The 22,343-nt window shown below is 53.6% G+C and overlaps 1 protein-coding gene across 2 annotated transcripts in view; it reads right to left on the bottom strand.

Annotated features, from left to right (window-relative positions):
* Window positions 1-599: 599 nt before the first annotated feature.
* B4GALNT4 (beta-1,4-N-acetyl-galactosaminyltransferase 4) overlaps window positions 600-22,343 on the bottom strand; it is a 113,015-nt gene continuing 91,271 nt past the window's right edge. For both annotated transcript variants that reach the window (XM_019547239.1, XM_019547240.1), the window contains 11 exons: window positions 16,374-16,517; window positions 15,557-15,666; window positions 14,668-14,768; window positions 13,746-13,828; window positions 8,936-10,250; window positions 7,946-8,259; window positions 7,095-7,248; window positions 6,515-6,587; window positions 5,837-5,990; window positions 3,304-3,430; window positions 600-2,827 (listed from right to left, as the gene is read on the bottom strand). In XM_019547239.1, the coding sequence (XP_019402784.1) occupies window positions 2,713-2,827; window positions 3,304-3,430; window positions 5,837-5,990; window positions 6,515-6,587; window positions 7,095-7,248; window positions 7,946-8,259; window positions 8,936-10,250; window positions 13,746-13,828; window positions 14,668-14,768; window positions 15,557-15,666; window positions 16,374-16,517 (2,690 nt within the window). In that variant the 3' untranslated portion in view covers window positions 600-2,712. The remainder of the gene's footprint in view (window positions 2,828-3,303; window positions 3,431-5,836; window positions 5,991-6,514; window positions 6,588-7,094; window positions 7,249-7,945; window positions 8,260-8,935; window positions 10,251-13,745; window positions 13,829-14,667; window positions 14,769-15,556; window positions 15,667-16,373; window positions 16,518-22,343) is intronic.

The following is a 22,343-nucleotide window of genomic DNA, read 5'->3' as shown; positions in this document are numbered from 1 at the left end:
ACCCATATCTCCTGAGTCCCAGCCCAGCCCCCTCACCACAAGCCTTTCCTACATCAGTCAATGCCTCCTTTCAGTGCCCCTGTTTCTTTTCCTATTGGTTTCCTTCCGTTCCTTGTGCCACACCTTTATATCCTTCAGATCCCTCACTTCTGCTGTGCTCCCCAGTGGCAGATACCAGCCAAAGCGTGAGTCTGTGAAACACACCCAAATTACAGCCAGTGCTGGTCATCTCACAGAATCATAGTAATCATAGAAAACGAGGGTTAGAAGGGACCCCAGGAGGTCATCTGGTCCAACCACTGCTCAAAGCAGGACCAGTCCCAAATAGACCATCCCAACCAGGGCTTTGAGCTGGGCTGTAAAAACCACCAAGGATGGACTCTCTGGATGGTGGTATCCTGCTGGGTCAAGCCAGTGAGTTGGTGCCCATGGGCCTCGGTGTCACGCCGACAGGCAGAATGACATGGTGTGGCCATCCTGGGCTGGGATGCTCAATGTGGAGCAGGAATGAGATCCCTCCCCCTGACCTCTGCCACTGTCTTGCTCTGAGCAGCCCCTGCAGGTGTGTGCAGAGGAAGGAAACGCAGGGGAAGTCCCAACCAAGACATTTATTTTATTTAATAATAAAAAAAACCCAAAACAGACATAACTTCCTGAAAACAACTTCCTACCTCATAATTTCACAGAAATTAGCTTGGAAACCTTGTTTGTCCTCCCTGCTCCCATTCCTGCCTCAGGCCCTGCCCTGCACCCTCCCTGAGGGGAAAGCCATCTCCCCAGCTCTCCTGAGGGCTGTGACAGAAGTGCCAGTGCTCAGAGAGGGGGGCAGCCTAGCCTGCCCTGTCCTCGCCCCTTGACCAGGGTGAACCTGGGCTAGTAGCTGAATGGTCCCTGCTCACCTTTGCCCCTTCTCCATACCACAGGGGTGCAGCAGTGTCAGCTGGCATGGCTGGCTGATGACTTCTCTCCCTGTGCTGGGCCCAAGAAGATGGGTCCTGGCCTTTGCCAGGTTTGCTACACAAAATTCAGCCTCTCCCATGCTGTTCCTCACTGATGACCTGCTCCCACCCCACTGGCTTGCTTTGTACATGGCAGTGCTGACCTTATCCTGAGAGGTCCTGTCCCTCCTGCCTCAAGGCTGCCCTCCTCCTCTGTCTCAAAAGAGAGCTAGCAGCAGCTGATTTCACACAGTCCAGCTCAACTTCAGACCTGCAGCTGGTCAGAGGCTGCTAGGTTTGGTTTCTGTGCCTCTGAAATCCCCCATACCACAGCAGATGCCACTGGGGTTCTGCATGTACCATGTAATGTGACAGTAAATCTCCCCACCCCCAGATGCCAACCTGCCTGCTCATCTCCTGCTGGAGCCCTGTGCTACAGCTGGTGTCTGAATTATGCCCAGAAAATGGAGGCCCTTGGTGTATTCGAGAAGAGATGAGACAGATGAGAGGAAGCCTTAGAGCATGGCATGGAGGGCACAAGGAGGGGCACGCTGGGTCTCTGTCAGAGGCCCTCACGACTGCTCTTCACCATGCTCCATGCTCCTTCCAGCTAGACTCATGAGAGATGCCCAATGAATATGTATTCCAGTTGAGAACTAGGCCACTGCCTCACTCCTGGACACAGCCAAAGGACCCACCATGCCAGTCTGGTCTGGGTACCCCTCACTAACAATCCTGGGAGCTGCTCAGGGTATCTGGACCCCAGCCTTATGCTGATGTAGATCCAGGGCCTGGAAATTTCAGACTAAGCAAGCCCCTGATCCACAGGGTATGGGACCTGATTACCAAGGAGCAGCGAATATCCACCGGCACTAGATCAGCCCTGCCCTGCACGCATCCTCCCCTCAGAGCACTACAGGGCAGAGAACTGTCCTGCTCACAGACCAGCCCAACTTGCCATTGACCTTCCAAGGGCCCACGCTCTCATCAGGAGCAGCCATGCTGGGAAGCTTCCTCTGGGACTCAGCAAGGGTCCTGTCTCCCTGAGGAAACCTGCAGGGAGAGGGACACAGCATGTACCATTCACCCCCAGCCTCCTAGAGAGCTGGGTAGCTTCATCTTCACCAGCCACATGAAGGAAGGGTGCACGGATCTCATATGGTCCACGAGGGAACACAGAGGTGAACAGAAACAGCAGGCAGGCTCAAGTGGGTCTGTGAGATAGGGCTCCTCCTGGCCGCCATGTACCTTAGGCTGGGTCTTCAGGTTCAGGAAGGGCCATGAGCTGCCAGGCTGAGAGCCCCATTTCCCTCTCCTCTTCACAGGGCATCCCAGGGCTGCCACCAGCTTGCCTCATGTCCAGGCCCTGCATCTACAAGGTGGGGCTCACTCTGGGCCATGTTTCACTGCTCCACTCCCTGAGGGGCTATAGGCAGCCCAGGGCAGGGGTTCACCTCCCTCTGGCAGGAACCCTGGTGCCCCAGTGCTAATGAGTTAATAAATTCATTTCTGACTAAGAAATTAGACCCTTAAGAAAAATCACCACCCCCCAAAGTAACCACAGTTTGTTTATCAGCTCTGCCAAAATCCCTGGCTCGCAGGGCCCTTTACTCCTGGCCTTCAGTGTGGTGTCAGAAGCATGTGCGGCAGTGTGGAGATGACTCTCAAGGCAGCAAAGCCCTGGTGGCCGGCTCTGCTGAAAGCCCTCCTCCTCCTTGCCCTAACTGGGGCACGAAGGGGTCCTGAGGGTGCAGCTGGTGACAAGGCCCAGGGCTTAGTCTTTTGGTGTCTTCTTGCTGCGCGAGTTCCACATGCCGCGCTTAGAATGGTAGTAATGGTAAAAGTTCCTGAGTCGCAGGCGCTCCACCTCCAACCCGCTCTGAAGGACCCTGCAGTGACAGGGGAGACAAGGAGAGGGAGACTAAAGTTCAGCTCAGGAGAAAGACAAAGCAGAGGGGAATCTGGAGAACAGACCCTTGGTGCTCCTCCAATTTAGGACGCTGTTATTCTTTTTTGGATGTTGGACGGGGTTGCCTAATACCTACTCAGCCTAGCAGACTGAGGAGCAACTCTCTTGGTGGTATAGCTCTGATGCTCCGCAGCCCAGATGCATTCAAGCAAATTCATGGCACATGTCCCTGAAACCTCCAAGAGGTCTTCTAGCAAAACCAGCGAAGACCAGGCTTGGCATGTATCTGAGGTGAATGTCAAATGATCCCCCACCACCGCCACCATATTTCAGGTTTAATTTATTTGGGAAAAGGGAACCAAAAAAAAAAAGGGCACAGCACTATTCTTGCTCTGCCAGACTTGGCACCATGTCAGAAAAAGAGAAGGGTTGGCTCTCCAGCCCCACTGGCCTTACCTGTCCAGGAGCTCCCAGTCCTCCCCGCCCCAGCGGTCTCTGAACTCCTCCGTGTTCATGCCCCCAACCCGGTCGAAGTCAGATTTGTAGATCCCAAAGAGGCCAAACCCATTCACCTCCCAGTAGCCTGAGAAAGGAGGAAAGCCAAGTGACACGTAAGATCTCAGGGGGAGAGGATCGGCCCTGGAGTGGCAGGAGGGGCAAAGAGGCAGAGTGAGGAGCAGGGCTGGATGTCACAGCATCAGAACCCAGCTGGTCCTGGTCCCCTGCTCCGCTGCCTCCCCTCCTTCAAGGCCACACTGCCCTCTCCTGGAAATTGATGGCACCAAGCAGTCCCAAAAGAGCTTTGTCTCTTGGCCTCTAAAACAAGCCCCCCACCTCATCCTCAGAGCAAACCAGTTCCCCTTGCTGGAAGGGATTAACCGTGTGCCCCCAGGGCAGGAAGAAGGATTGCTTCAGGCAATCATTTCGCAGAAGCCATCCCTTCCCCTCCCCCACAAAGCAGGCTGCTCTCCAACAAGGCAGATCTCATACAGGGGCCATATGTATGCAGCATGGGGCAGCTTCAAGACTTCTCCCCACCTCTGCAAAAATGAATCTCTGCCCTCACATGCTCCCCGGTAGTTTGCTCACAGCTGACTAGAAGCAAAGCAATTGAAAACCTTCAGGGGTGGGGGAGGGAGGGAGGAATTCCTGGATGTTTGGAGCATTATGAACCAAGGAGTTGTTATTCTGGACTACTGATATTCCAGGACTGCCCAGAAGCTCTAGGGCTGGGGCCCTGAGGTGCTGCATGTTGTACAGATGCAGATGAAAAGACAGCACTTGCCTCAGGGAGCCTTGTAAACCTGAGCTTGCAGATGTTGCCAGCGCACTCACCGTCATCTCACTGACATGCTGTCTACTCTCTTTGTGTCACTCACTTCACTACTGCTACCCTCTCAGGCATTTAGGTCTAACTGAACAAGCAACCTCCCTCTGCCAGGTTTGTCAGACAGCATTACAGTTCAGTCCTATGGCACCTGACAGAGTAGACTGCTGTCAATGACAGCTCATGCCTTTCTGAACCATTAGTCTCCAAGGTGGAGACTTGTCCGAGTGTTCTAGTGACAGCAGAACTGGTCAGAAGGCAGAGACAATCAGAAGTAAGAGCAGGACTGAGGACTCCTGGGTTCTACACTGTCTCACTGTGAGCGAACTGTTCACCCTTTTCAAGCCTGTAGGGAGGGGATGGACAGAGCCGGTCTCTGGGGGTTGTATCACACTATCATACTGTATCATAGTGGTTAGGGTTGAAAGGGACCTAAACAGATCAACAGGTCCAACCCCCTGCCCCAGGCAGGAAGGGGTGCCAGGATCATATCACCCCAGCCAAATATCTGTCCAGCCTCTTCTTGAAGACCCCCAAGGTAGGACAGAGCACCACTTCCCTTGGACCACCATTCCAGAGCCTGGCAGCCCTAACCATAAAGTAATGTCTTCTGATGTCCAGCCTGAACCTCAACTCTAACAATTTGTGGCCATTATTCCTAGTAACCTGGGTGGTGGCTGGGGGCACAGAGCCTCCCCCAGTTCCCACTGGTGAGTTTGTAAACGGCCACCAGATCCCCTCTCAGCCTTCTCTTGTGGAGGCTGAATAGGTTCAGGCCCTTTAGCCTCTCTTCGTAGGGCCTGACCTGCTGCCCCTTGACCATGCAAGTGGCCCTCCTCTGGACCCTCTCAATGCTAGTCACATCCCTCTTGAAATGGGGTGCCCAGAACTGGACGCAGTACTTCAACTGAGGCCTGACCAATGCTGCATAGAGGGGAAGGATCACCTCCCTGGACCTTCTTGTGATGCATCTGCAGATGCACAACACGGTGCGGTTAGCCTTGACTGCTTCCTCGCACTGGCAGCTCATGTTCATCCTGGAGTCAACAATGACTCCAAGATCCCTTTCTGCCACCGCGTTTACAAGAAGGGTGTTCCCCAGCCTAGAGGTGTGTGTTCTTGGTTCCTTCTCCCTAGATGCAGCACCTTGCACTTGTCTGCATTGTATTCTATTCTATTCTATTCTATTCTCGTCCACCCGCCTCTGTAACCTGTCTAGATCTGTGTGAAGCTTTTATGGAGTTTGCAATACTGTGATCCTCCCCACAAAGGGGCCTGGAGATGCATGAAGTATTCTTCTTTCTGCCCCTAGCCCATGCACTCAGTGAGGAGGCATGCGACCTAGAGCAGGAGCTGACTCCAGACTGTATTTCTGAGAGCAAGTACAGCCCAGCTCCTTGGACGACTCAGGCTGGAGCCAGAACACTATGTGGGTAGTGGGGTGGAGGAGGACCTGTGTCATTGATCTCAGCAGTACAGCAGGTTCTGGCTGGGCCAGGAGCCCAACTTCTGGGCTCTGCCATTAGCTACTAGCTAGGAGCTATGCCATTAGCTGCCTCAGTTGGATTAGCTCCTCCCTTCCCAGGGGGCTGAATTTGAGAGCCCAGAGCTGGCCCTCCCCATTGAGGACCATGCCATAGGGTGGGGTTGGCAATACATTACCATTGGGCTCCTGTGGAGAGCTGCCGCAGCTCAGCCTCATGACAATGGGTGCATAGGCCATCTTGCCCTCCACGCAGTGTTTCCGGATGCTGTCCAGGATGTTAAGGGGGAAGTGGATGTGCAGGTCACAGAGGAACACAATGCTGCGCCCATCCTGAGGGAGGCAGACATATGGACAGACAGGTCATTAGGATCATAGGAAAGTAGGGATAGAAGGGACCTCACAAAGCCATCTAGTCCAACCTCCTGCTCAAGGTAGAGTCATCCCTAACTAAAACATTCCAGCCAAGTGTTTGTCCAACCTGTTCTTGAAAACTTTCAAGGATGGAGAGTCCACTATGTCTGTAGGCAGCCTAATCCAATGCTTGACCACCCTCATGGTCAGAAGTTTCCCCTAATCTCCCCTGCTGCAGCTTGAGGCCATTGCTCCTAATCCTATCACCTATGGCCACAGGGGAAAGCCCATCTCCATTACCTCTATAAACACCCTGAAAACTGTTATCCAACCCTCCCTCAGTTTTCTCTTCCCCAGACTAAAGTAACTGTAGCTCTTTCAGCCTTTCCTCATACATCATGTTTTGCAGACCTTTAGCATGCAGCAGACCCCATGACAAGCAAAGACAAGCTGCTCTGGACAGATAGAGCCATCATTCCCTCCCAAACCCCCCAGTCACTCACCTCAATGGTATCCACCCCAGCCTGCAGTCCTGCTGAGCGCTCAAAGTTCCCTGTGCGCTTCAAGTATTGATACCTGGGAATAAAGTGCATGGCTAATGCAGCGTGTCAAAGGGATGGCGCTGCTCACCCTGGGGATCAAGGGGATAGAAATCCAGCAGAGCAGGGAGCCAGTGTAGTTAACTGAGGGGAACAGAGCCCAGTAGTGTTCACAGGGTTGAGTCGGTCTCATGAGAGATCTCCAGTGATCTGGGGAGGAGTGTGGGGGATGGTATAGCAGGGGAGGTAATGTTACAGAAGCTTGTGGAGGGTCAGTGCTTGAAGTAAGAGTGGGAGCAAGCTAAAGAAACCTGAGCAGCAGTTAAGTTTCCCTCCACACAAACTGCAGGGGTCTTGCTGTCCTAGCGGGGAGAGATGGGGCCCTAGGGGACCCCCCTCCCTACCTCCCCTGCTGGCTCACCTCAGATAGCTGAGGGCTTGGGTGTTCAGACAGGGAGAAGGTGCTGGGGTGTGGTGCCAGGGTGGGAAGTGGGACATCAGCAAGGATGGGCTCTGGGGCCTGTGTCATTCCCTGCCAGGTTACCGAGGCAGCCGGGCTTCCTGCAGTGCCTTCTCCACATCCATGTCGTCGCTGTCAAAGTCCACCAGGATGATGTTGAAGTTGGCATCCTTGGTGTCCCAGTACAGGCTGGCCATGTCTGAGATGAACTGCTGAACCCAGCGGGCCTGGTTCTTCACTGCCAGGCACAAGCACAGGCACCACTGAGGGTCAGTGTCTCACATGCTACCCTGCTGGGGCCAAGAGCTAGACCCTATCCCACCATGTGAGACCTGAGATTTATAGGACAATCTTGGCACATCTGGAGCTCTGAATGTCTGCCCAGAGCGGCTGGACCTGCAACATCTCTTCTTCCACTGGAAACCTCATCCCTGCTGTGATCATAGCTGCCCAAGGAATAGGGAGGCAGGCTCTGCTGCTGCCACAGCCACAAAGAGATTAAGGCTTACTCAGATTTTGGGTCCCTGGTTACCCAAGACTGTTGCACAGCATGGGGGAAGAGATGCCACAGGAGCCCCCTGACAGAATGTGAGCGGTCAGGCCATCACAGCAGGGTGAAATCCCACCCTGGAAAACCTCATCTGCTTCAACTGTGCCCGGTGACACCCATGAGATGACAAAGCTGCTGTGCTGTGCACAGTCAGTGCTGGGCAAAAGCACTTGGGGGCCCAGGCTTGTCTAAGGCTCAAGGTGGCCCCAGGCTCTCATTCCTGGGCTTAGGAGGGGTCTTGTGCTCACTGAGAAGAGGCAGGTTGTGCCACTTCCTCTCTCCCACAGTCTCAGAGCATGCAGGTGCTCTGGGGAGCAGAGGCCCAATATAAATTATGCTCTCTGGGCCTTGCTTGACTGCCCTGAAGACCCCCTGAGCCACTCACCAGGAACCACAAAGTGCACCATGACGTCCTGCCTCCAGCTGAGGCGCAGGGGCCGGCACAGGATGGGCTTCCCATACAGCAGGTTCCAGGTGCTGGGCTGAGGCTGGGACTCAGTGGCCATGAGGGCTGGGCCATCAGGGTTGGCCTCGGTGCTGTCATCTTGCTTGCCCTGGTGCAGCAGGACATAGACGTACTCTGAGAGCCGCACAGTTCTCTGGCCCCTCTCCATCAGCTCCAGCTCCATCAGGTAGCGGTTCCCCCGGGCCGTGTCCCGCCGCTTCTCCACATTGACAATCCGTAGAAGGGTGTAGATGCTGAGGGGAGGGCAGGGCAATGCCCGGGCAGTTAACTTTCAGGGTGAGACCACCACCTTTGTCCCCTCAATTGAGGAACCCAGTCCCCAAAGCTTGCCCACAGGCCAGCAGAACTTGAGGTATCCACCCTCCTGGGGGCTTCATCTGGGGCCCCTCCAACATCGGGGGCTCACAAGGGTGAGCTCACCACCCTCCCTCCCAGCTAAGCCAGGCCCCATGGGGCCATACTTTGCAGCAGGTTAAGGGCACAGCACAAGGGGCAAGGGTGTTACAGGCACAAGGACTCTTACTCACAGGGGGTGGGTCTCCACAGGCACATCCAAGAATGGTTTCTCCGTGGTCTCACAGCATCTGTACTCCCCTCCCTCCCCACCAGACCATAGCCCTTGCAGGGCAGGGCAGGCTGGGCAAGAGGCAGAGCTCTCCACTCACCCCAGGGAATGCAGGGCTGGGGAGCTGTTGAGGGAGCAGGGCATGGGTAGCCCAGGCCTGGGTGAATATGGAGACCGCACTCACCTCTTTGCTTCAGGACTGGAAGACCTCTCCCAGGCCAGGCCTGAGTGAAGACTCACCCTGTCCTGCTCCTGGTAGATGCCCTATACTTAGTATGCCCAGCCTGAGCTGTCTGAGCACAAAGAGGACAAGCCCCACTCCCTCCCCTAGCCCCTCTCCCTACCCCCCGTTCTTCTCGTTGAGCTTCTCCATGTACTGGGCCACCACATCCACCACCTCACTCTCACTCAGCTGCAAGTTGCCTGACACATTGCAGCGCAGGTCATTCCAGTCAGAGCGCAGGAGCTCAAAATCCACCGAGCTGACGCTGAACGTCCTCTGCCAGTTGATAGCATCCTCCAGCCAGCTCTGCTGCAGCACTGCATTCTCGTAGCTGTAGTCTGACAACTCCTCTTCCTCCCCCTCCTCTGGGCCCTTACCCAGGTGCTCCCCATCCTCCTGCTGTGACTCCGTCATCTCTGACATCCGCAGGAAGGATGTCACCCTGGTCCCCTCTGACAGGGCCACCTCTGAGGAGTTGTAATCCATGGCAGCTACCCCTGCGGCCCTGGCTGGGGAAGCAGTGGTGACCTCAAGGGCCTCCTTACTGAACAGTCCCTCTGCCTTGGGTGTTAGGATGCTGGGTCGCACTCGCTGCTTGTCCCTGGCCCCTGGCTCCTCTCGCTTGTACAGCTGCTCCCACTTCCTGCCTCTGGCTTTAGGACTCTTCCTCTTGGAAAGCTCTATCTCCCTGGAGAGGTGGTCCATAAGCCATGGTGACCTGTGGCTGGGGATGGTGTGTAGCTTGCTGGAGGGAGCAGGATGCCGCTGTGAGGTCTTAGAGTGGAGCTGAACCTTCCTTAGTGGTTTGGGGTACAGGAAGACCCCGGGGAAAGTGGCTTCCTGAACTGGGGCCTTGCGCTTCTTGGGCTGCAGCCGGGTCACGTACACTTTCTCCTGGGGCTTCTTGGGCTCCTTCTTGGGCTGCTTCTCCTCCTTGGGCTTCTTCTCCTCCTTGGGTGCCTTGGCCTTGCTGCTGAAGATGGGGACGGAGAGGTGGGGCTGAAAGTTCAGGGAGCTGCCTCGCTTTGATGGTGACAGCAGCCCCAGCCCATCCTCATCTCCCTCATCTGGCTCCTTGGGCATCCAGCTGAGAGATCGGCCATGGACCACAGTCTGCTCTTGCACAAGGGCAGTGTTCTCATTGTCATGGAAACCCCCGGCCATGGCTAGGGAGCTGGGGCTGGTTCCATCATGTGCATCCCAGGCTATTGGCTGCCCTGGTGGTGCTCCTTCATCATTAACCCTCCCTGGCTTGTGGCGGAAGGTGTAGTAGTCCACGTCATCCCCATAATCCCTTGCAGTCAGAGGTATCTCTTTCCTTTTGAACCCAGTGCTCAGGCGTGAGTTTGGCACTGCTGGGCTCCTCTTCTTGGCATCAGGAGGTGGGTCTGTGGGCTCGGGGCTGTCTGCTCCTTCCTCCTCTTCTTCCAGGAAATCTGGAAAACAAATAAATATCCTGTAGGCTAATGAACTACAAGGGGAGTCTGGAAACACCACAGTACCCGAGACTCTGATGTTTCATAGATTTCATGGATTTCTAGGGTTGGAAGGGACCTTGTAGATCATCAAGTGTGACTCCCTGCTCTAGGCAGGAAAGAGCACTGGGGTTAAGTAACCCCAGCTAGGTACTTGTCTAATCTCTTCTTGAACAACTCCAAGGTAGGGGAAAGCACCACCTCCCTTGGAAGCCCATTCCATATTTTGGCAACCCTCACCATAAAGAATTTCTTCCTGATGTCCGATCTAAATCTACTCTCCTTCAGTTTGTGGCTGTTATTTCTAGTAACCCTGAGGGGCACCCTGGTAAATAGAGTATCCCCCACCCCCGATGTGTTTGTAGGCAGTCACAAGATCACCTCTCAGCCTCCTCTTGTGGAGGCTGAAGAGATTCAGGTTCCTCAGTCTGTCTAATGAACCCACTCATGACAGCAGGTTCTCATAGTCACTGCCCGGGTAGGGTGGCCCAACAGCAGGTTTGCTGCGAGGAGGTCTGTTGGACTACCATTGAGTTCAATTCATGAAAGGTGTCTTGGGCATGGAAGTGCTGCCATGGGGCAGGAAAGGGACTTTCACTTTCACTGCTAGCTGTTGGGTCTGGCCTGGTTAGACCAGCTGTGTGGGGCAGAGGCAGCAGCACTTAGCACTTCTTGAACTCAGGAGCAGAATGGAAGGACTCCTGTCACACACACAACAGCTCAGAATGACAGAGGCTGGTGTGCACTCATTTGTCTCCTTCTAGGCTGTGAGCTGACTGGCAGGCCTCTGGGGTGCACAGGCTCTACCCTCCTCTTCACTCAACTGACCCAGGGAGGTAGATTTAAGTGGGCTACTAATACATAACAATGGCAGCCATGTTTCCTTCTCATGGTGCCTTCCATCCAAGTAGCTCCCAGAACATCTCATGCACCTTTCTGCCTCCTGAGGAAGGAAAGGAAAGCTCCTGGCACCATCTTCATAAGCAGGGCTACAGCCATCCAGGATGTTTTTTTTACAAACGTAGAGAGACAAGGGAATGCATAAAACACCCAGAGAGGCAGCAACCATTAAAATTGACATGGAGAGGAGGAGAAAAACCACTGGATGCTCAGGGCAGCTGTGTGTGTTCAAAGAAGAGATTTTGAGAGAAGGATGGCTCAAACCCAGCACTGGTGAAAGATCTACTCAGGTTCCCACACCATCTGTTTCAGCCCTCATCCAGCTCTGATGACCCAGTGTCATGAGCATTTATTGTGCATATGATGGTGGCCCCGAGAGGCCACCCCAGCATCAGCACCCTATGGATGAGGTGCTGTTTACATCTCCACTAATGTGACAGATCTTGTCCCACAGCAGTCCCAGTTGTTCTGACGCTACGTGTAGCACAGGGTCAGCAATGATTTTGGCCAGACAGCCAAAAACACCCCAACCTCAACCCATGCCTCAACTTGGCATGCCAGAGGCAGACAGCAGGGGCCATGAGGGGCCTGATCCTTGTTGCAGGCAGTGGGTGCATGTGTGCCTCAGGGCAATGGTGGGGGACAGGCCAGGATTGTGCTGCCTTGGCCCCTTTCCTGCCATGCTCCCTGAGTCATACGTGCACCTGCCACGACCACAGAGCCAGTGCCAGAGCTCTGGACCCCAGCGCAGCTGTTTGCAGCCTTCCTGCTGCAGCTGCCCCAAACCCAAGGCAGCTGTAGCAGGCAGCTGGGAAGCTTCAAACAGCTGTACTGGGGTCTAGAGTCCTGGCATTGGCTCTGTGGTGATGGTTGCACATGTGCCTCAGGGTGGATGGTGGGGGAGAGGCTGGGGTTGAGCTGCCCCCAGGTGCATGTGCAGCCACTGCCACCACCAAGCCCGGATGGGGCTCCAGAGCCTGGTGCAGCTGTTTGCAGTCTTCCGGCTACCTGCCACAGCCAGCTCAGGCTCTGGACAGCTGCTGCCTGCCATGAAGCCTGGGCTACTCGCAGCCTCCCAGCTGCCTGCTACGAGCAGCCTGGGCTCCATGGCTGACAGCAGCTGCTCAGAGCTGGGGCCAGCTATGGCATGCCAAGCAAAATGGCCTTGGGTGCCATGCTCTGGCAGGCAAGCCGGGGGTTGCAGACCTCTGGTCTAGGCTAAAGTGCTCCATAGACAGGAACTATTGAACCCTGCCCTCCCTTCCTGGTGATGTACACCCCATCTCCCTTTTAGACACAGGGAAACCAAAGCCAACAGAGCTGTCTCACCATGAGGCAAACTGTGACTGGTTGGCAGGGTCATATCTCACTGCCCAATGACTCCACCTAACACAGGCCGCAAACACTTTCTCTGCATGTCCTCTTGAGGGAGCTCCCCTCTCTGTGTGTCCCAAGCTTCCCTGTCAAGCTTTGCCCATGGTACAACCAGCTTAGCGGCCTTGAGGGGAAGGAGGCAGAGGAGACTTTTCCCTTTGCTCACATCCAGGGGATTTGACTGCAAACTCAGTCACAGGAACCACGGCAGTGTGTCAAAGGGATGGGGTTGGTCTGATCAACACTAATTAACAGCCCTGCACTTGGGAAAGGATTTGGAAGGGAGAGAAAGTATTGATCCTCTTTGAAGGCAATTAAAATATTGCTCTCAGCAGAAAATCGGCTTTGGCCTGACATGGTGTTCTGCCTTCCAGTGGCGGAGGCTGCCTGTGTGGGAGAGGGGAGGGAGAGGAGGGCTCCTGGGAATGCGAGAAAGACCTGCAGTCATGGGCAGGGAGCCACACATTCCTGTCAGGCCCAGAACATCCTCTGTGAGGAGGCAGAGATCTACTACTGATCTGCCTGGGGCCTTTGAGACAGCTTGAGAGGCCATTGGTGCCAGCAATGAAACGGTGCTCACAGGCACAGGCTGACTGACCCATTCCTGGCCTTGTTAATCACTTCCATTAGCCTTACTGCAATATTTCTACAGAGCACTCTGGTAAAGTCGGTGCCAAGGACACGGATGGGGCAGTACAACTGGGGTGAGGGAACTGGCGGCACTACTTCATGGGAAGGAGGGGATGCATGGGCCTACTCCACTGGTAGGACCCAAAGATAAGTGTCATGGCACTAAAGTGCTGGATTCAGTGGCTGAGACCACTGGTAATGATGATCAAAGGTTTGGCCTGTCTAGGAAGGAAGAAGGAGATGTCCCCCTCTACACAACCTTGCCTGAGTGAGATCTCCCCCATAACTCTTTCCCTCTATGGGCCACAATTTCCACTTCTCTGCCCAGCTCAGGGATTCTTGACACCCTACCCTTCAGCCAGGCCCATCTCACCAAACAGTGACAATGAACAAAGCCTGGATATGCTAGGCCGTAAAACACAATCTCTGTGAGCAGATGGCACACCAGACTAAGACGTCATAACACCGGCCCTGTGCCAGGCAGCAGAGGGAGGGTTGGAGCCTGCCAATCTGGAGTGATCTGCTGATGCTGGGTACCCTGGGGCTACTTACTGTCGGAGTTCAGGAAGAGAAATGCTCTCTGGCGAGGGTCTTCCTCTTCTTCATCCATTTTCATATACTTGTAAAAGCCAAACCTGGGAGGGAGGGAAGGGAAGGAAAAGCAGGAGATGGAAGAGCATGTAGCTGAGTGCATGCATACACACATATACAAACACACACGCAAAAGCTGCATTTATGTTGCATGACAATAAACTGGGAGTCTCTTCCAAGCTGTAGGGTCTCAACAGACCTGAAATCTCCAGACTGAGTCTTCAAGAAAGACAAGTCTCAAGCTAGGCTACTACCTGCTGCTGCAAGCCAAGTGCTATGTGGGACTTCTGTGCTTGGGAAACCCTAGCAGTTCCCTCCAGGTCTTTACCTGCATATATGCAGCAGAAGAGAGATTCTCCCCTCCCTCCTGAAAAGAGGACAAATGTAGAGCTGCTGGGGAAGGAAGGGGAGAGAAGCCTGAGTCTCTGTGGTCTGCCAGCTCCCATTAAGTGTAGAGTCTGGGATGGCCTGAGCCAGTGGGTGGGGAGAGATGGTTGGGCAGGAGTGGGTTTAACCCAGGTCAGCGCTGGCCCTATCTGCATATGTGCTGGGGGCCATGTTAAAAGGGTTTGGTCAGGTCTCAGTCACCAGGAAATGGCTTGGTACCACAAGGACTATGCACCCTGCTGGCAGGGTCAGTTGAGCCCAGGTCCATCCAGCCCTGGATGCACCCCCTCTCCACAGCAGCAACATCTGGGCATGGCAGCTGCTTGCCTTGCCCTGACAGCCCCTGTTTGGGTTTTGATTCAGGAGTCTGTTTACAGCAGTTGCATGCCTAGGGGCTGTGCTGACCACGTGTCCTGAAGGACAGCCTCCATTTAACCACAACTGCAACCCAGGGACCCTGCCATCCCCACTGCCCGCTCCCATGCCCCACACTTACTTCTCCAGGTACAGAGGGGACTCTCTGTAGAAGCACTTGTTCTCTGTCTCCATATGGGTGAGACGGGTGAAGTCATTGGGATACACAAATGAGAGGTAGACCTGGGGAGTCAGGGACATCACTGAGAGTGGGCACAGGGTGGGTGGAGCAGGGAGGGGGGCCGGTCTCAGCCAGGGCAGTGGGGGTACATGTGGAGGAGGAAGGAGGATGGACCAAAGTGCCAGCAGAGGGTGCTCTTGGTTAGGACTCTGAGGCACCCATTGGCACAATCTTCTTAGGTGGGTGTGAAGCCTGTTCCTCATCACCCTGAGACTTGGTCCTTTTCAGAGGTGCTCTGATGAAGGCCTGGCACCAGAGGGGACCAGATTGAGAGGACAGACTCACTGCTGGCATTATAGCTTCCCAAAGCCACGTTGCACCCTCCACCCCACAGCTTGGCTCTTGCTCTCCAGAAACATTTCCCCTTAGATTTTAACTCCAATAAAGAGTTGAGCAGAAAGCCCTTTACCTTGCTAAGGGGCCCGGAGGTGGGGTGGTGCCTATGCATGAGACACCACAGAGCTTGTATGAGAAACTGGATAGGGATGGAGGACTCAGTGTGGGAAGGGTGGCTGCCCTGTGGAGATGCAAGGTACTAGGAGGCCCAGACAATTGGAAGGTGCCTGGAATTCATCAGTGTGAGCTGGCGGGGCGTGTTGGATCCTGATGCCTCTGCCTCTGGGACAGGGTGAGAAACTGACAGCTTTTGTGGCCCAGGAAGAAAGAAGTCTTTATAAAGGGACAGCAAAGGACAGTACCATCTCCTGGGCCAGTCAGAGACCTCTAACCTCTCTGCTGCCATGCACCCTCTCCATCCCCCCTTAATTGCCCATGCCAGGGAGACACTTACAAACTGCAGGCCCTGGTAGCGGGCAATAGGGAAATCCTTCACCACATAGGTGGGGCTGTAAGCGCAGGGCACCAGCACATTCTCCACACGAGACGCCTCAATCTGGGGAGCTGGGGGCAGGCAGTCAGGCAGTGCAACAGAAGGAAACCGCAGCTCAGGCTACACTGCCAGTAACCAGGGACCCTCAGCCACTCCATCAGAGAAAACCTGGGCAGTTCCCTCTAGCCCAGCTAGCCAACCTGGGAGACTGTCCATCCCTTGCTAATCCATTGTAGGTTACTGCCTATAGGCTGACCCAAAAAAGACTGTCCCTTGTAGCCCAACCTATCCCCAACAACTGCCCATTATGGACTGTACCCTATAGCCCAGTCCAACCCAATCTATCCAAATGCCCATCCATGTCATACTGACCGTTGGCCAGCTCCATACATAGGACTCCCCATTCCCATACTGCCCCTTACAGATCAACCCCTTCCCAGACAGTTCTCCATAGCTCCTTCCACCCATATTCATCCCAACCTGTTCCCTATAACTCCCCACTCCGGCCCAGCCACTCCATGTTGGTCCCCTGTAGACCTGTCCATCACAGATTACCTTCTAGGTTGCTCCTCACTGGGAGAGAGGTCTGGGAGAGGGAAGGGAGCCATTGGGCAGCTTTTCCTATCCAGTCTTGTACCCTGTGCCTCCCTCCACTTCTCACATGACTAACAGCAGGTCTCCAATCGTAGAGGGGTCAATTCCCTACCTGCCTCAGCCTTGATTTCCTCATATAACCCTCCCAGCCACCTAAGGAGCCAAAAGCACTAGCCTCACTTACTGAGGAAGAAGGTGTCTCTGGGGTCGGATCTGAGCATATCGGCCCCATGCTCATCCCTCTGTGTCTCCCAGAGGTAGCTCCCAGTATGGCTGGCATGGGACTGCGGGATGTGGTCCACCTGGTTCATCTTCAATGTGGATTCATCTGAAGGAGGCAAAACACAACGAGTGCACACAGGCCAGTGATCAGGGGTCTCTGCTTACCTCTTGGTGAGCCAGGCTGCAGGGGTTCCTGATGCAACTAGCCACGTTCTTGAGAGCAACTCCCTTGGGAACTCCAGCCCCTGGGTGCTCCTGAGGGGCCACCTCAGCTCCAGGATCCTGAGAGGGATATGCCCCAGCCCACAACCCCAAGTCACACCCTGCCCACAGACTGTGTCTCTGCCTAGACTGTGGAGCTGGTTAGCAAGGAGAGGGGGATCTCCACTCCCCTCCTGGTACCACTGGCTCTGTTAAGTCTCTCCCCTCACAGGTTAACCTGCAAGGCAACTGGCAGAAGATATAAATAGTGCCAAGACAGCAGGTCAAATGGCAGGGACACATCACATCCAATGCATGGCTGGCACAGAAGGGCAGACAGCCAGAGGCCCAATAGTTAACAAGCCCAACTCTGGACACCATTGATGATGCTGTGACTCAGCTCCCACCCTTGGCTCCCATTCAGTGTTTCGGTGCAGGGTCACACCCATCAACGATTGGCCGAGCAAATGTGTAGGATAACTGGCAAGAATTCATCTCCCTCCCCCCGGGAAGAAAATGTTCTGCTCTGGAAAGAATATGCTCCCTGCTCACCAGGCTGCAAGGAACATCACTTGTGCCTGCGAGGAATGATACGCCACATCAATTAAGTGCTGCCTCCTCCTAATGTCATGTTTATCAGACAAGCCTGACTGTTTGCACAGAGTTGTGCTGGCTTATTGAGATGGCTGCCCACAGAGGGTTGGGAAACCAGAGACGCTGTATCCTCCCCCGGCCTCTGCTTCCCGCTATGGAGCAGGGTGTGATATCCCCACTTATGCAGCTTGGTAGAGGGTATGGAATGGGGGATGCCTGGAACATAGTCAAATGGTACATGCATCCGAAAACACCTTCTCCACCATGACTTTGGGCAGTGCCCTCATATACTGCCTGCCTGCATGTCCATGTCTTGCCAGTGCCCCAAGGTGGACATCCACTCACAATGGAGAATGGGAAAGAGAGGCAAAGGTCAAAGTACAGGAGATCTGTATTCAAATCCAGCCTCTACCACGGACTTCATAGATTTCATAGACATTTGGGTGGAAGGGACCCCCCGAGTCCAGCCCCCTGCCCCAGGGGCAGGAAGTCAGCAGGGATCATAAGATCCCAGCAAGATAAACATCAGTTCTAGGACAAGAACTTTACTGATCACCACAGCACTCATCCAAGTTGCACGCAATGCTGGAAAGATTTCATAGACTTCACAGACATTTGGGCTAACATTTGGACATTTCATAGACATTGGGACTTCCTGGACAAGTCACAGGAAATGGTGTTTTCAAACATAAGGTCCTAATGAGAGGGTGGAGGTACAGCTGTTTAGCACAGCCGGGATCAACCTTTTTGGCAGGTGTGTCACAGATAAGCCATGTGAACTCCCTAAGGGCCACTGCAATTGCCTTCCCCTGCCCGATCTGTTGCTCTGCTTTCTGTTCCCTGCTCTATATTCCCTGCCTGATCAACTGCTTTGCTTTCTGCTGCTATATTCTCTGCTCCTGCTCCAATCCACTGCATAGCACACACAGACACTGCCAATGCCACTTGTAATGCATATGCCACAGGGTAGCCACCCCTGATCTAACACTGTGGATAGATGAACAGATTATATCAAGCTAGCAGGGAGCTTACCATGCCTCAGCTGTTTGGCAGTAACTGTTTCCATAGTAACTGAGTCCACACTTACCTGCAGTAAGTGGAACCTAAACTATGATAACTTAGGTATGTTTTGCTCAGGACACTGCTTCCACTTGCCACAGGACAGGGATGGACATACCCTACAATTACTATTGAGCAGCTGACGCACAGCAAAGCCTCAGCCCATCCCATTTAACTCAGCATCATATCTGTATGCCTGACCCTTAGATTTGTTGCATGCCTTCTGTGTATTCAGTGTCCCCCAAATGTTCACACAGCTTCCACTTGCCCACGGAGGGCCAGGTCCCTACATCTTGTTGGAATCATTGGCAGCTATACCCTGCTTTGGTGACCTGACTAGCAAGCTGTACTCTCAATGCCAGCCTGAAAACACACCAGCCTTTTAAGGTGAGCGACTGCTATGACGCCTTCCCACGTTTGTTCCCTGGAACCTAATAACACGCTCTGTGCTGTATGCCTCAGCCTTGGGATTTGAATACCAAACCAAATCTAATAATGACAATCATAAAGAAACGGAACGACCGTTTTCAGAGCTGGTGGCTCTCGCTGTGATTACAGCGCTCAGGGGCACAGTCAAAGGGAAGGGGCTGTTCCGCTTCGTGGAAGCACTCACAGACTCTAATTCCCAGGGTCACACAGTGGAATTAAGCTTTAAGCGATCTTTCACGCAACTTCCCCATCTGAAGGGAGGCAGGCGTATATGGGAGGTTAATACCACCAGAACATCACTCCCTTCCCTTGTTTTCTTTTGCAATCTTGTGGTGGATTCACTTAAAATCCTGACAGTGATATTCATCGGCACTCAACCTAGTGCTAGATGACCTCAGCATAATAACACAGAGAAACCAGGACACAGGAGAAGCACCTGCAGGAAGGTCACCTTTTTACTGCTTATACCTATATAATTGCATCTACTTAATTGACTGGCAGGTGCAAGTCCGCAGCATCTCAGAGTCCAGAGAGCTATGAGGAAGCAAGCAGGCCATGAGCCCAGTTTGCCAACTGGCAGTGCAGATCTTGAACCCCGTGCATAGATGGCAGGGTACAAAATGGACTATGAGTAGCTGGGAGTCCAGGCACCCAGCTGATGCATGTGGGGATACTTGGTGGGTTGGAGGGATCATCTGACCAGGAAGGTGATCTGATTAAAATTTCCATCATTCATTCAAAGCAGGAGCAAAGGGATTCCCTTTGTGTCATGGGTAAGGGGTTGTATCTGTCACAGCTAGGTTGTACTCCCTGGAAACAATCTGCATTACACATCCCCACTGGCCATGTCCACTCTGACCCACACCCTCCCCTACTCACTCCAGTGCAGCTCAGCCCTCTTCAGTTGTCAGCCTTCTGGGATCAACAGTGTTCACCTTGAACAAGGGGTCTGCCTCAGACACCCCCATGTCCAGAGCTCCTTCTCTCCTCCTGCTAGGAACCATTGCCATTGTCCATCCAGCAATATGAGAACACAGCCTGAGAAGGCCTGTCCTCACAGGACATGTCATGTTGTGAAGGGCCCAGGTGTGGAAATGATTAATCCAGGACTCAGCGCTCACAAGATCTACTGAGATCCAAAAAGATCCCGACCTGCCTGTAGGTGTAGGGCAATGAGGGAAGGCTGGATATTTCTGCAGCATCTTTATGAACAGGTGTGTGACTCTGACTCCCTGTGGCCTTTGTATTGCTACCCATGGGTGTAAAGAAGCTGAATTTTCCACAGGTACCAGGAAACAAGGGAGACCAGTGAGTGGACATCAGCTTTTAGTGGCTGGCAGCCAAGCAAAAGAGAACACAGAGAACCAGATTGATTTCAGCATGAAATACAGAACTGCAGTGGAGCTCACGGTCTTCAGAGCTCTCCCGGTGGCACGATCCCATCTGGTGATGTTGTGACCCCATTTGGGATCACAATCCACAGTCTGGGAACCGCTGCTTTGTCATCTTAGTCTTGGCTCCATTGCAATTGGCCAATACATGGAAGCTAGGCTTATGTTACTGTGCCTCATGTCATGGCAGGCTACACTGATCCCTCACAGGCAAAGTATCTTGCAAGAGTTGATGTACTTTTTGGACTGGCTGGGCAAGTCACAGGGAACAACAGTGACAATGCTGTAGCCAGTGACCCTGTCTTGGGGAGGCAGAGACCTGGGGTCTAGCCACTATAGGGCTACAATCTATGGTTGCTTATAGAAAGGCCAGAGAAATGGCATTTTCTGCAAATCCATGACAATCGCTTCATAATATTTCACTCCCAGAGGAACAGAAAGCACCTAAACACAACCAAAGAGGCCTCTGGCCAGCTATTCCTGAAGGCTCCAGAACACTGCGACTAGCATGTCATTGTCAGCTGGGCAGGACCAGACAGGAGAATCCTCTTCCTTTTCAGAAGGGCAGAGTCACCTGCTTGAGCCTCCTCCAAAGCCCTCACCATCCAAGCCCTCATTACGTGACAATGTTAGCCAATGGCTGGCTCACCTCACAGTGGCTACGGTCAAGCTGTACCTGCAACAGAGTAGCAGTAGCCACTGATTCAGTGGACAGGGCAGGAGAGTAGGACTCCTGTCATGCTAGGTACCCACAGGCTTCCTGAGGGGCATGGAGGGAGGCAGGGGTGTCTCCAAAAGCAAAGGGTTTGATCAATTGCTGAAGACAGGCTGAGCAACCCCTCCTTGCTGAACAACAGGGGAAGGATACAGATGGCCTTGCTCTCCATAACAAATGAGGAACATCCGGCTTCTCCCTATGAGAGCTGGTTCCTCCATCTCACACCACATTCCCCTCTTCCTGGACTCCCTCCAGAGCAGCCAGCTGAGAGAAGGGTGACAGTACTTGTCTGTCTGCAGCCACCCATCACAGGGAGGAAGCAGAGGTGTTAGGGGCCAAACAAGACCCCCACACTGACAGGTAGCATCTGAGGGAATATACATGTGTGCACCATTCAACTTTCCAGGACCAGTACCCACCCTGCTGTGCCTGATCCATCTTTCACCTAATGATCATAGCTCCTTCATGTGTGAGGAACTATAGGGCCCATCTCTGTCGCCTTCCAGGGCATGCTTCTTTCCCAGCCCTGTGTGTATCGAGTGCAGGGGTAGGATCTATTCATCACAAGGCTCCTGCTGCCAGGCCGTCTAGGGTAGAAGGCGGAAGATCTATAGATTTAATTAAACACTGCACCATCCATCCCCGCTTACAAGACAGGCCATCGTCACTCAGGGTCAGGGCTATGAGCTGAGAGGTTTGCCTGGCTGCTATTCTCAGCTTCCCTTTGTCTTGTTAGGAAGTTATGAGATGGGACGGCATGGGCCCTGGAGAAGGCACCTTTCCCCAGAGAGGGGAGCATCTCTGTGCATGGACAGAAGTAACTGAAACAACTGGAGTGGGTTTGGAAACGTTTCAAAAAGGAATCCTTTCAGCCAGGGGACACACATACAGCATCTGTCTGGAACGTTTCAAAATTTCTAGCTGGGGATGCTATAGGGGGTGGAAGATGTCTTTGGAAGTAGGGAAGGGTGGTGATGTAGATGTCTGTTTGGCTTCCCCCGCTTTCTAGCCAATCCTTTCCACCCCTGTCAACAGAGCAGAGAGGTAAAGGGGACTGGGGCTTAAGAGGCAAGCATCAGTGGCAGCAGGTCCCTGACTGCAAAACCTGGGAGTGGGACTCAGTTGCTGAATAGTCCGGCAGGCTGTCACCCAACCCGCAGACTGTCTATGTGGCTCTCCCTCCCTCCCCTGTAGAGGGTGGGTGAGAGCAGAGCACTGCAGGCATCTCCTTTTTCAGCAAAGTAAATGCTTGGATGAATGAAGGGAATGATGTGGATATAGTGTATCTGGACTTCACCAAGGCTTTTGACAAGGTCTGACATGACCTTCTTATAAACAAATCAGGGAAATGTGGGCTAGACAAAACTACTGTAAGATGGACAGAAAACTAACTCAACAGCCATGAGCAAAGGGTAATTATAAATGGTTCATGTCAGAATGGCAGGAGGTTTTGAGTGGAGTCCCACAGGGGTCTGTTCTGGGCCCAGTGTTGTTCAATGTCTTTATTACGGATTTGGATGCTGGCATAGAAAGCTTCTCG

Source organism: Crocodylus porosus, unplaced genomic scaffold (genome assembly GCF_001723895.1).
Source record: "Crocodylus porosus isolate Cpor-Errol unplaced genomic scaffold, CroPor_comp1, whole genome shotgun sequence".
In the NCBI taxonomy this organism is placed as follows: Eukaryota; Metazoa; Chordata; order Crocodylia; family Crocodylidae; genus Crocodylus; species Crocodylus porosus.
The sequence above is the reverse complement of the archived record's forward strand: the minus strand, read 5'-3'. Positions and strand labels throughout refer to the sequence as shown.